Raw genomic sequence first — 14,386 nt, forward strand, 5'->3', positions numbered from 1 at the left:
AAACAAGAAAGGTGTCAAATTGGGAACTCCGATTAAAAATGCTGTATGTTCAGTTCAGAAACTATAATGGCCTCTTTTGTTAATTATGATTTGATTAATAACTGTCTTATAAACGGATATATACCATCTTATATCATAATATGATATAACACATGGCATCTCAACTCATAGTTCAATAAGTGCTCTCCAATTTCCCCAAATTCCACAGTGGGTAGAGCAAGACACAGTTGCGCTCGCTCAGAGATCTATGGAACTTCTAAAGCCGCAGCTAAAGAAATGTCATCTGTTTTTTTACCGAGGGCCAAGAGCAACACTGGGCCTCTCCCTGGGCCCTGCCACAGGGATCAATTCCCCTCGCTTGATGGAGAAATGGCAAAGTTTGTTGTTATTACTTTGAAGATTCCCGTGGTTTCCTCTTACTGCATTGGGTTTGTCCATGAGGGCCGCTGTGTGCATTAAAGACAGAGGGGGGAAGGAAGAAGGCAGAAATGTTTTGAGTATTTTTAGTTTCTCACTTCTCCTATTTTCTGCTTCCGTTGCGCAAGATGTTGAACAAGATGTGATCTGGGTTTTGAACACGGGTCGTCGGAGCGCCACAAGAATGTTGAGCTTAAGCCTAGGCAATAGTTGAGAGAGTAAATGCAAGTCTTCAGCTCCCAGACAAGGTTTAGAAACTGGACCAACTCTATTACAATTCATCCCCCCTCCACCAATGTTCTGTGCAAGATTCTGTGCGATGTCCATCGTGCGTTTACCGTGGTCCCGTGTGGCTCAGTTGGTAGAGCATGGCGCTTGCAACGCCAGGGTTGTGGGTTCATTCCCCACGGGGGGACCAGGATGAATATGTATGAACTTTCCAATTTGTAAGTCGCTCTGGATAAGAGCGTCTGCTAAATGACTTAAATGTAAATGTTAAATGTACTGTGAACACTGAGACTGTACCCGCTTTAAGTTACAGTTTTAAGTTGTGTGTGGACTCGAGTCACATGACTTGGACTCGAGTCAGACTCGAGTCACAAATATGATGACTTGCAACTCGACTTTAACACCAATGACTCGTGACTTGACTTGGACTTGAGCCTTTTGACTCGAACTGACTTGATACCCTCCCCACGCCCAAATATWAAAAATGATGCTATTTAAAAAAGTGTGCAGCGCATCTACTCTTCAGCCAATCAAAATGTGCTAGCTGAGAAAAAGTTGCGCGTGGCAGTGCAGAGGAACGTCGTGCGTGAATTCCGACGGAGCCCTTGGAAAGATGATACCCCAAATTATAATTTTAGSATATAAAGACTACGCTGTAGTCAACAAAAAACGGATTGCAACTTGCAAAACATGCCGGAAAGAAAATTACAGACGGAGGCGCAACAACCTCCAACTTTGTTCGACATTTGAAGCTGCACAAAGAACGTTAAGTCGTGGCTAATATAGCCGACAGCTATATATTTTATTACTTTGCTAGTGTAGCATGTAGGCTAACGTAACGTTAAATCAATGAGCCTCCACATAGTCAGTCACTGCGGGAATGTGATCATTGCACCCAAGATTGAGCTACAACTGGCAAGGCAGTTGGTAGCCTAAATCCTGCCTGATGTTACTGCTGTTCCTGAAACCATTGACATACGTTAGCCTACTGTAACCACACAGAGAGAGTGAGTGTGTGTGTGTGTTAAGGTTGGGCGATTGTGTACAAGCCTACATCGCCCGATTGTGCCCCATAGCGATCCTCGATAGTCGATCGATATGGGGGGAGGGGGTCTTTCTCATGGCTACCMATGTATTTCCATGGAAATCAAGTTTATTTGGCAAGTAATAAATATATATATATTTTTAAAGCATTCATGATTTGTGTAAATGTAATATACTAACTATTACTCTTGTTAAAAATATGAAATGGTACTACATTTGGTGAAGAGAACATTATGACTTGTTAAGGACTCGAAACTCAAAGTTTAGGACTTGATACTTGACTCAGACTTCGCCCTTTCATGACTTGGGACTTCAGTGCTAAGACTTGAGACTTGACTCGGACTTGCCTGTCTTGACTTGGGACTTGACTTGGTACTTGTAAAACAATGACTTGGTCCCGCCTCTGCTATTTAATCATAATGTAGGCCTACCAGAGGCCTACCATCAAAAACAACGGAGAAAATGCATCCCATAACATTTTAACATAGAAATAGCTGTTCTATCATTCAGCCTACAGTAGCAGCCAATGTTCAATGTTGTGTTCAATGTAGGTCTACATTCCATGAGACTTTTGGAGGGAAAAAAACATTAATCTGTTTATCCACTTGTCCTTCAGACAACGAGGTGACTGAAAATGTTTGTGTTTGATGCAAGAAACCACTTTACAAAATGAAATGCATTATTACCATTATTGCAGAGAAATCAGACAAATCATGCTACCCTCTGCCTATTGGCTACTTAGCTTATTCAAGCCTGTCTCAAATACATCAAATTCAAATCAAATTTTATTAGTCACATACACATGGTTAGCAGATGTTAATGCGAGTGTAGCGAAATGCTTGTGCTTCTAGTTCCGACAATGCAGTAATAACCAACAAGTATTAATCTAACCTAACATTCCAACAACTACTACCTTATTACACACACAAGTGTAAAGGGATAAAGAATATGTACATAAAGATATATGAATGAGTGGTGTACAGAACGGCATAGGCAAGATGCAGTAGATGGTATAGAGTACGGTATAACATATGAGATGAGTACTGTAGGGTATGGTAAACATAAAGTTGCATAGTTTAAAGTGGCTAGTGGTTACATGTATTACATAAAGATGGCAAGATGCAGTAGATGATATAGAGTACAGTAATACATATGAGATGGGTAATGTAGGGTATGTATAACATATATTAAGTGGCATTGTTTAAAGTGGCTAGTGGTACATTTTTACATAATTTCATCAATTCCCATTTTTTAAAGTGGCTGGAGTTGAGTCAGTATGGTTGCAGCGGCCGCTAAATGTTCAGTGGTGGCTGTTTAACAGTCTGATGGCCTTGAGATAGAAGCTGTTTTTCAGTCTCTCGGTCCCTGCTTTGATGCACCTGTACTGACCTCGCCTTCTGGATGATAGCGGGGTGAACAGGCAGTGGCTTGGGTGGTTGTTGTCCTTTTGATTGATCTTTATGGCCTTCCTGTGACATCGGGTGGTGTAGGTGTCCTGGAGGGCAGTAGTTTGCCCCCGGTGGTGCGTTCTGCAGACCTCACTACCCTCTGGAGAGCCTTACGGTTGTGGCGGAGCAGTTGCCGTACCAGGCGGTGATACAGCCGACAGGATGCTCTCGATTGTGCATCTGTAGAAGTTTGTGAGTGCTTTTGGTGACAAGCCGAATTTCTTCAGCCTCCTGAGGTTGAAGAGGCGCTGCTGCGCCTTCTTCACGACGCTGTCTGTGTGGGTGGACCAATTCAGTTTGTCCGTGATGTGCTACACCGAGGAACTTAAAACTTTCCACCTTCTCCACTACTGACCCGTCGATGTGGATAGGGGGGGCTCCCTCTGCTGTTTCCTGAAGTCCACAATCATCTCCTTTGTTTTGTTGACGTTGAGTGTGAGGTTATTTTCCTGACACCTGAGGGCCCTCACCTCCTCCCGCTTAGGCCGTCTCGTCGTTGTTGGTAATCAAGCCTACCACTGTAGTGTCATCCGCAAACTTGATGATTTGAGTTGGAGGCGTGCATGGCCACGCAGTCGTGGTGTGAACAGGGATACAGGAGAGGGCTCAGACGCACCCTTGTGGGGCCCCAGTGGTTGAGGATCAGGGGGTGGAGATGTTGTTACCTACCCTCACCACCTGGGGGCGGCCCGTCAGGAAGTCCAGGACCCAGTTGCACAGGCGCGGGGTCGAGACCCAGGGTCTCGAGCTTGATGACGAGTTTGGAGGGTACTATGGTGTTAAATGCTGAGCTGTAATCGATGAACAGCATTCTCACATTGGGTATTCCTCTTGTCCAGATGGGTTAGGGCAGTGTGCAGTGTTGGTTGCGATTGCGTCGTCTGTGGACCTATTGGGTCGGTAAGCAAATTGAGTGGGTCTAGGTTGTCCGGTAGGTGGAGGGTGATATTGGTCCTTGACTAGTCTCTCAAAGCACTTCATGATGACGGAAGTGAGTGGCTACGGGGCGGTAGTCGTTTAGCTTCAGTTACCTTAGCTTTCTTGGAACAGGAACAATGGTGGCCTCTTTGAAAGCATGTGGGAACAGCAGACTGGGAATAAGGATTGATTGAATATGGTCGGTAAACACACCAGCCAGCTGGTCTGCGCATGCTCTGAGGACGCGGCTGGGAATGCCGTCTGGGCCTGCAAGCCTTGCGAGGGTTAACACGTTTAAATGTTTTACTCACCTCGGCTGCAGTGAAGGAGAGCCCGCAGGTTTGGTAGGGGGCCGTGTCAGTGGCACTGTATTGTCCTCAAAGCGCGGCAAAAAAGTTGTTTAGCCTGTCTGGGAGCAAGACATCCTGGTCCGCGACGGGGCTGGTTTTCTTTTTTGTAATCCGTGATTGACTGTAGACCCTGCCACATACCTCTTGTGTCTGAGCTGTTGAATTGCGACTCGAATTTTGTCTCTGTACTGGGACTTAGCCTGTTTGATTGCCTTGCGGAGAGAATAGCTACACCTGTTTGTATTCGGTCATGCTTCCCGGTCACCTTGCCCTGGTTAAAAGCAGTGGTTCGCGCTTTCAGTTTCACGCGAATGCAGCCGTCATCCACGGTTTCTGGTTTGGGAATGTTTTAATCGTTGCTGTGGGTACGACATCGTCAATGCACTGCCTAATGAACTCGCTCACCGCGAATCAGCATATTCGTCAATATTGTTGTTGGACGCAATGGCGGAACATATTCCAATCCGCGTGATCGAAGCAGTCTTGAAGCGTGGAATCAGATTGGTCGGACCAGCGTTGAACAGAACCTGAGCGCGGGAGCTTGTTGTTTTAGTTTCTGTTTGTAGGCTGGAATCAACAAAATGGAGGTCGTGGTCAGCTTTTCCGAAAGGGGGGCGGGGAGGGCCTTATATGCGTCGCGGAAATTAGTATAAACAATGATCTAGGGTTTTCCAGCCCTGGTAGACAATCGATACTGCTGATAGAATTTAGGGAGTTTTGTTTTTAGATTAAGCCTTGTTAAAATCCCAGCTACGATGAATGCAGCCTCAGGGTGTGTGGTTTCCAGTTACAAAGAGTCAGATAAAGTTCGTTCAGGGCCATCGATGTGTCTGCTTGGGGGGGAATATATACGGCTGTGATTATGACCGAAGAGAATTCCCTTGGTAGATAATGCGGTCGGACATTTGATTTGGAGGAGTTCTAGATCAGGTGAACAGAATGACTTGAGTTCCTGTGTGTTGTTATGATGATCACACACACGTCTCGTTAATCATAAGGCATACCCCCCGCCCCTCTTCTTACCAGAAAGATGTTTGTTTCTGTCGGCGCGATGCATGAAGAAACCAGCTGGCTGCACCGACTCCGTGAGCGTCTCTTGAGTTAGCCATGTTTCCGTGAAGCAGAGCACGTTGACATCCCTGATGTCTCTCTGGAAATGCTACCCGTGCTCGGATTTCATCAACCTTATTGTCAAGAGACTGGACATTGGCGAGTAGTATGCTAGGGAGTGGAGCGCGATGTGCCCGTCTCCGAAGCCTGGCCAGGAGACCGCCTCGTTTGCCCCTTTTACGGCGTCGCACAGGGTCGCGCTGGGATCAGATCCATTGTATTGGGTGGAAGGCAAAACACTGGATCCGTTTCGGGAAAGTCATATTCCTGTAGTGAACGATGATGAGTTGACGTTAATCGTATATTCAGTAGTTCCTCCCGACTGTATGTAATGAAACCTAAGATTACCTGGGGTACCGATGTAAGAATAACACATAAAAAACAAAAATACTGCATATTTTCCAAGGAACGCGAAGCGAGGCGGCCATCTCGTTTCGGCGCCGTGTTGTTAATCACTGCAACTTTAAGAAGAAAAAAAGAAGCTCTTTACCTGACTCACTTTTCAAAGATGAAATGTACACGCTTTGTGCTCCTGTAAGAAGCAATCACTCCCCAAATTATCTACAACTTGGCTAATAACTCAGTAACTAGCAAAGGATAGAAACAAGACAAGCGCATCTACTCACGACCGCTCAAGCTGTTAACACAGTCCAATTAAGAAAAAAATCTCTTGCATAGTTTGTTTTGTTTTTCGGTATGCTGCATTGAAAGTGGCTGATATTGCTTTGATTCGATCACAATTGCCAAAGTAAAGGGAAACGTTGATAGGGTTAACAGGGAAAACTCCAGAACGGTGGTCACCAACCTTTTCTGGGTCAAGATCACAGAGTCAAAATGCAAGCAGAGATCTATCGCTCAGATTTGTTTTACGTGACTTAAAAAAACATAAGCCTACGCAACATTAACCAATTAAAAACAGAACTGTAGCAATGAGGTTTGTGCAGTACGCTATAGGTCCAATACATTATCACCGCATGCTGGCTTTGCTTTCATTTCCCTGCCAGTGAATGCATTGTTGTTCGGGTAATTCAAAAAATTGAAATATTTCAAAATGGGCTATATGATCACACCGGTAATAGATCCGTTGTTGTATTACTTGTGAAGCACAGCTGAGTGAGCATACATTTAAATAATTTACTTTTTATTTAACTGGGCTGATGGTGCCTGCATCTGATGGTCAGTCTCAGCGGAGGGAGAGAACAGCTGACTGAAGGTCCCGCCTATCAACATCACTCCGCTCTCCCTTTCCTCCGCTGACCAAAAAAGGACATGGACTTCCAGCTGATTGCGAAATTTGAGTCGCACCTCATTATTTCTGCCTCATGCACAAATKAATGTTGTTACTCCTGCGAACAGAGAAAGTGAAATATTCCTCCATATTAAAAAAGACCCAAGCCACTAATAATAACAACAATGCAAGCCTATAGATACACATACCATTCATTTCTGCTGCACTGCTTGTTGTAGCGCTGAGTGGAAATACAACACGCATTTTACGGCTTATGAAAGTGTTGAATAAAAAGTGTTGACAGTGATGAGTAAGAACTTAAACATGAACTCGCTCATAAAAACAGCATCTCTTTGCTGTATTCGTTGACAGTCTCACACCTAGTCATGGTTTTAAACGTTTTGAAATCTCACAGTATCATCTTTGGTGTAGCTTTCTTTTATGCCTGCTACATTACTGCAGACACGGTGATCTAAGCCATCCGATTGGCCAGGGGTAAGCCTATAGCGCACTTGATTTGCTCTCTGGGCTCACCGGGAAGGCAGTTTGTACCTTCAGACAGATGAAATGGTTCAAAATGGCAACAGTTTGTCTACCCGGAGCGCAGAGCAGCTGAATCAGGGGCACATACCACCAACAGTTTTTTACAGAATGTTTGTCGAGATCGACCGATTTGTGACCACTGCTCCAGAAAGTCTAGTGAAGTTCAATCTCGTGCATCTCTCTSTGGGCTGATATTTCTCTGTGGCAGTCCCGGGGGAGCTGCATGGCAGTTTCTGGGCTACTGCGCGCACACACACGCAGTTTAGAGGGAACATTGCCCTCCACCAATCTAGCCGCATCAACTCTAGCAGCAGATGGCAAATGATGGAATCCAAATCACTGCACCGATGTGTCAAACTGGGTTTGACACATTTGTATGTCTGGGTTTGACACAGACTGCACACTACAAGACTGTGTTAGCTCACTGAGCCAAAGTCTTAGTGTTAGCGCTGGGAGCTAACACAAGTCTTAGGTCTCAGGCAATCACTCATGAAGCAAAAACCTCCACACACACACACATAAAAGACACATACCCATTGCACCTCTGCTGCGTCCTCCACCTTGGGCAGCATCAGGGCTGGAGGCAGAACCTCGGCCTGCAGGATGACCTGTAGGTCAGCATTGGCCAGGCCGCTGGACACTGAGTTGACCCTCACACACTTCTCTGTCCTGCCCAGGTCCAGCTCTGCCAGCATCCTGGGGATGGTCTCCCTTGCCTCTGTCTTGAAAAGGAGACAAAACAAAGAAAATAGTCCATAATTACATAGAAGGATGGAGGACGAGAGGAAGAGAGAGGAGAGAGAGAGAGAAGAGAAGAGAGAGCAGAGAGAGAGAGAGAGAGAGAGAGAGAGAGAGAAGGAGAGAGAGAGAAGCAGAGAGAGAAGGAAGAGAGAGAGAGAGAGAGGAGAGAGAGAGAGAGAAAAGAAGGAGAAGAGAGAAAAGAAGAAGAGAGAGAAGAGAACGAAGAGAGAGAGAAGAGAGAAAAGAAGAGAGGAGAGAATTGAGAAAGAAGAGAGAGAGAGATTGAGAAAGAAGAGAGAGAGAGAGATTGAGAAAGAAGAGAGAGAGTAGAGAGATTGAGAAGAAGAGAGAGAGAGAGAGATTGAGAAAAAAGGAGAGAGAGAGAGAGATTGAGAAGAGAAGGCAGAAGAGAGAGAATGAAGAAAGAAGGAAGAGAGAGAGAGTTGAGAAAAAAGGAGAGAGAGAGAGAATTGAGAAAGAGAGAGAGAGAGAGAGATTGAAAAGAAAGGGAGAGAGAGAGAGAATGGAGAAAAGAAGAGAGAGAGAGAGAGATTGAGAAAGAAGAGGAGTAGGAGAGATGAGAACAGAAGGAGAGAGTAGGAGAGATTGAGAAAGAAGGAGAGAGTAGGAGAGATTGAGAAAGAAGGAGAGAGTAGGAGAGATTGAGAAAGAGGTCAGTAGTAGGTCAGCATTGGCCAGGCCAAGAGTAATATGGATGAGAGAGAGAAAGAGAGTAGCTGTCAGCTTTGCACCAGTCCAGCGTTAAGGGAATACGGCAAGATTTTGAGATTTAGGTCGTTTATCTACTTACCCAGAGTCGGAACTCATGGATATCATTTGTATGTCTCTGCGTGCAGTTTGGAGATTATTGAAGATAGCAAGCATATAGCGCAATTGCTGGAAGTCTCCCGGTACAGTATCCAGGTCCTCTCACATGCAGGTGAATAGACCTAACCAGGGGTTGAAACAAAAATGTTTTCCCATTTGTTTCGTTCTGAACAGAACAAGATTTTTTTTGTTCCATTCCACTGTTCCGACCAGCAAGATAAAGTTCTGAACCAGTTTGAACACCAAAAAAGTACTGGTTTATATTGTTTTTCTTCTGTTACTTTTTAAACCTCTGAAATCTTATTTTGTTTTACATTTAGCTTGACATTAAACTACAAATCATGCAGTGCGGATAGAGCAGCTTGCTATGGAGCGGGCAAGCTATAGCGCAATGAGTTGTTAAACATGCGTGATGGAAAAACGAGTGTAGGGCGTGAGATGTAAATTACATGTTGTGGGTGGGGAGAGAGCGAGAAGGAAGAGGCTTGGCTTGAAGCTCTGGGCATCTTGTGATGACATATATTATCTGAATTARGCCTGAATGGAGGAACTTTGAATGTCTTTGAACTTCAGACTTGGCTTAACGTTGGACCAGAGAAGCTCGCAAGCTAACAACCTTGTGTGTGCAGAGCGGCACCAAAATTAAAAACGTCTTACCTTTTCGTAGCTAATAAATTCATTGTGAAATGTGATAACTACAGCATTCCTAGTATCCCCAGTATCCCTAACAAGCATTGAAAAAGTTAAACCATTATACTCCAATTAAAAATCTCTCTCCTTATCTTCTGAATCACGCTTGTAATGTCAGTAGGCTAGAGCTATGCTTCGTTGGGGGAGGGGCAGGTAGTCTACACGCACACACACTGCAAACATTTTCAGCTGGTAGGCAGGCACTGGAAGTAGTTCCTGATTGACAGAGGGAGGGCTTTGCCTAGGCGGTTTATTGCGTTTTTGTGGGACTGTAAAAAGATGCCCAAAATGTAAAAGACCGTTATTAACCGGTYTCCATGCTTTTAAAATAATGATTCTGTTCCCGGAACAGTATAGATCACTTTCGTTCCTGGTTATGATTCTGTTCCTTGAAAAATGTCGTTCTTTTCCGGTTTTCGGTTCTGTTGCTTGAACCGGGTCCAACCCCTGCTTCTAATTACTCCAAAACTGGGTGGTTGGTCATTTATAGTCGTACAAAGCTAAACATAGCAATCAATATTTTCCCCAAAAAATTTTTTCACTGATAATATTAASATTCTATCCACTTCCTCAGTCTTTCCCCATTGTCGCAAAGAAATGTATAGAGATCGCAATTTTGTATCCGTCCCATTATGGTGTCTGTGAGCGCAGGGGTAGATGTTGTGATGACCAAATTACCTACCACCAAGTTTTGGAGTAGTKAGAAAGTCTATTCCCCTGCTAATGAGAGTAGCTAGCTCCCGGGAGACTTCCAGCAATTGCACTACGATAACGATATGCTAATAATAATAATGGTATCCATGACTTCGTTTGACTCTGGGTAGATAAAGTAGATAAACAAACGAAATTGAGAAATCGTGCAATATCCCTTTAAAGCTTGACCAGGGTTGGGGATTTTGTGGTCAAATCCATGTCCTGGATGTGTACCACATTGCTCGGCCTAAAACTACATATGAAATGGTTTTCTATAGTATTGAATAAGTGAAAGCAGGTATTTTATCAACAGACCACAGATAATAATGGGAGAGTGTTGGGTAAAAACACAAAGATGAATACAAGTCGCAATAGACACTCAGATATTTATCAATGTCAGTTCTACCCTATTTCCCAACATAAAAGCTGTATATGCAGTCTAATCACGTTCACCAGACACTTCCGCCCAAATGCGCAAAGAGTCTGGTGGACCAACACGGCAAACTTGGCCTTTGTTAGCCAATAGAAAGATCGAGAGCATAGGCAATGAAGGGGTTTGATTCATCTGGTCCGGGCGAAGGCAGGGAGGGAGGAGCGTCCTCCTCAAATCGAACAGTAATCTGCACTGCTCGGTCATGTTGTCAACAAGGCAGCATGGTGCATCGCCCAGAAACATACAACCCTTTCTGTATAAAATAMATTTTGGAATTTTCAATCTAGTTTTCATTGGTAGGGCAGATAGTGTTATCATAAGCAATCACTTTTGCATGGGAAAACAGAATCCTACTCATTACTAAACGTGCTTAATTACGTCACTTTTGTTTTGAGCCAACTTCGCCGTYGGACAGAGCGGGGCACCTGGCTCATGCCTGGGAGGCAGCTCGGTTCATAATCGAATGCAATCAACTTTCAGCCCGTGCAAAAAACGCTTACAATGGCGCCCGGGTGAGATTATTCGAACCCCCTCCCTGGCTTAATCTACCAGCCAATCATCTCCCACAACACCTTCCCCCTAACCCGTATGTGTATTCCATACAGTTCTTGCCTCCACTTGGAAACACACCTCACAGTTGTGTGATTTGCTAAAATTAAATGACAAATACTTTACTCAGTAAGGTCACTCCCACTAAGGCCAACTTGAATCATTGATATCCAACACTAGCCTTGGGATGAGGTAATATGCAGCCTGCATTTCACAAAGATAACACAATAACAAAACTAATTTGGGTAAACTGCACTCCGATTTTTATTTGAGACTGTTTTATAGAAAACACATGGACCATTAAACAACATAACGGCTATTGTGAATAGATAGAAAAGGTTTCATGAAGTATCTGCCTCTGTTTTCAGAGTATTACATCAATCTAGAGAAAATGGCGTGAACTCATCAAGAGATATCGGTCTMCCAAAAGAGGGTTGTGACACTTACGCAACGAGGTACGGCTCACTCTTCATAAATTAGGGTTCAAAAGGCTTTCCTGGTGAAGTCAAGTGATCAGGAAAACTCAGGACCCTAATGATAAGCCTGCACAGCACAGCACACATTGACAGCCTCTCCAGTCCCTTATGAAGTCCCCAAACAAGCAGAGCCATTGTGAAGGGAGGATAAGGAAGAGGGAGGAGAAATGAAAGAGAAATCACCAGTCCATACACCTATCTGTGACACAGATATAGCCTGCAGATTCAAACCAGATGGAGGGAGGGAGAGATGGATGGATGGAGGGGGGCAGAGTTGGAAGGCTTTCTGGGAGAAATGTGTTGTAAAATAAGCAACATGAGGAAATGACGGCTTAGGACTTGTCAGGTCAGAGGCGGGGGACTGTCTCTGTGTGTGTGTGTGTGTGTGTGGCACATGCAGACAAACGCACACAGACAAAACTCAGAAAACAACGTACATTTAACATTTACATTTAAGTAATTTACAGACGCTCTTATCCAGAGCGACTTACAAATTGGAAAGTTCATACATATTCACCTGGTCCCCGGGGGAATGAACCACACCCTGGCGTTGCAAGCGCCATGCTCTACAACTGAGCCACACGGGAACCAGTAAAATAGTTTATATTTGCGAATCTTTCAAAGTAGCCCTTTCCCTTGATTACAGCTTTGCACACTCTTGTCATTCTCTCAACCACCTTCACCTGGAATGATTTTCCAACACTCTTAAAGGAGTTCCACATATTCTGGTACTGTGATGGCTGCTTTTCCTTCACTCTGCGATCCAACTCATCCCAAACAATCTCAATTGGTTGACGGTCGGGTGTTGTGAGGCCAGGTCAACCCTGGCGTTGCAAGCGCACATGCCTCTACCAACTGAGGCCACACGGTACCATCAAATAGTTTAATATTTGCGAATCTTCAAGTAGCCACCTTTCCTTGATTACAGCTTTGCACACTCTGTCATTCTCTCAACCACCTTCACCTGGAATGATTTCCAACACTCTTAAAGGAGTTCCCACATATTCTGAGCACTTGATGGCTGCTTTCCGCATCTGCGATCCAACTCATCCCAAACAATCTCAATTGGGTTGAGGTCGGGTGATTGTGAGGCCAGGTCATCTGACACAGAACTCCATCACTCTCCTTCTTGGTCAAATAGACCTTACACAGCATGGAGGTGTGTGGTCATTGTCCTGTTGAAAAACAATGATAGTGAGACTAAGCTCAAACCAACGGGATGGCGTATCGCTGCAGAATGCTGTGGTAGCCATGCTGGTTAAGTGTGCCTTGAGTTCTAGATAAATCACAGACAGTGTCACCAGCAAAGCACCCCCACACCATCACAACCTCCTCCTCCACGCTTCACGGTGGGAAACCACACAGTAGGTGAACGGAGTACATCCGTTCACTACTCTGCGTCTCACAAAGACACGGCGGTTGGAACCAAAAATTCAAATTTGAACTCATCAGACCAAAGGACAGATTTCCACTGGTCTAATGTCCATTGCTCATGTTTCTAAGTCCAGCAAGTCTCTTATTATTATGGTGTCCTTTAGTAGTGATTTCTTTGCGCAATTCGACAATGAAGGCCTGATTCACGCAGTCTCCTCTGAACAGTTGATGTTGACATGCGTCTGTTACTTTAACTCTGTGAAGCATTTATTTCAGCTGCAATCTGAGTTGCAGTTAACTCTAATTAACTTATCCTCTGCAAGCAGAGCTAACTCTGGATCTTCCTTTCCTGTGGTGTTCCTCATGAGAGCCAGTTTCATCATATTCGCTTGATGGTTTTTGCGACTGCACTGGAGAAACCGGATTGACTGACCTTCTTGTCTTAAAGTAATGACGGACTGTCGTTTCTCTTTGCTTATTTGAGCTGTTTCTTGGCATAAAATGGACAAGCTCTTTTACCAAATAGTGCTGTCTTCTGTATACCACCCCTACCTTGTCACAACAGAACTGATTGGCTCAAACCGCATTAAGAAGGAAAGATATTCCACATATTCCACCTGTTCATTGAAATTCATTCCAGGTGACTACCTCATGAAGCTGGTTGAGAGAATGCCAAGAGTGTGCAAAGCTGTCATCAAGACAAAGGATGGCTACTTTGAAAAAATCTAATATAAAAAATCTATTTGGATTTGTTTAACACTTTTTACTTCCTGATTCCACGTGTTATTTGATAGTGTTGAGGTTTTCCCTATTATTCTACAATGTAGAAAAATAGTAAAAATAAAGAAAGCCCTGGAAAGAGTAGGGTGTGTCTAAACTTTTGACTGGTAGTGAACAGAGACATCCACTCAGACACAGACTGAGACACACGTCAGCTAGAGAGAAATGGAGACATGAACTGCTGTCTCAGCCTCCCTGCCTAGTGATGCATAGACACTCCTGACCAAACAAAATGAATAGCCACTAGTAAATCGTTCATCATCAGAAAGCCTCGTTTATAACATTCTCTGATAAAACGCAGACAGGAGATGGGTGAGAGTCTCCAGTGGCCAAGTTCAAGGCTGATATACTGCCGGGCGGTGTGGATAAAACCCCTTTCATGTAAAAAGAGACGCAGACGGTCTTTCTTTTCTGTACTTTTGTGGCTTTGAGACGGTGCATTACTTCTGAAACAGAGACGCTGCGGCTGGCAGGCAAAAGGAGCTCAGTGGACACACAGGAACCCCCCCCCCCCCCCCCCCACACACACACACACA

The 14,386-nt window shown here is 44.4% G+C and overlaps 1 protein-coding gene across 2 annotated transcripts in view; it reads right to left on the minus strand.

The window, feature by feature from the left end:
• clybl (citrate lyase beta like) overlaps positions 1-14,386 on the minus strand; it is a 199,944-nt gene that overhangs the window by 70,445 nt on the left and 115,113 nt on the right. For both annotated transcript variants that reach the window (XM_024000197.2, XM_070446578.1), the window contains exon 3: positions 7,820-8,008. In XM_024000197.2, the coding sequence (XP_023855965.1) occupies positions 7,820-8,008 (189 nt within the window). The remainder of the gene's footprint in view (positions 1-7,819; positions 8,009-14,386) is intronic.

Source organism: Salvelinus sp. IW2-2015, linkage group LG2 (genome assembly GCF_002910315.2).
Source record: "Salvelinus sp. IW2-2015 linkage group LG2, ASM291031v2, whole genome shotgun sequence".
NCBI classification, from domain to species: Eukaryota; Metazoa; Chordata; class Actinopteri; order Salmoniformes; family Salmonidae; genus Salvelinus; species Salvelinus sp. IW2-2015.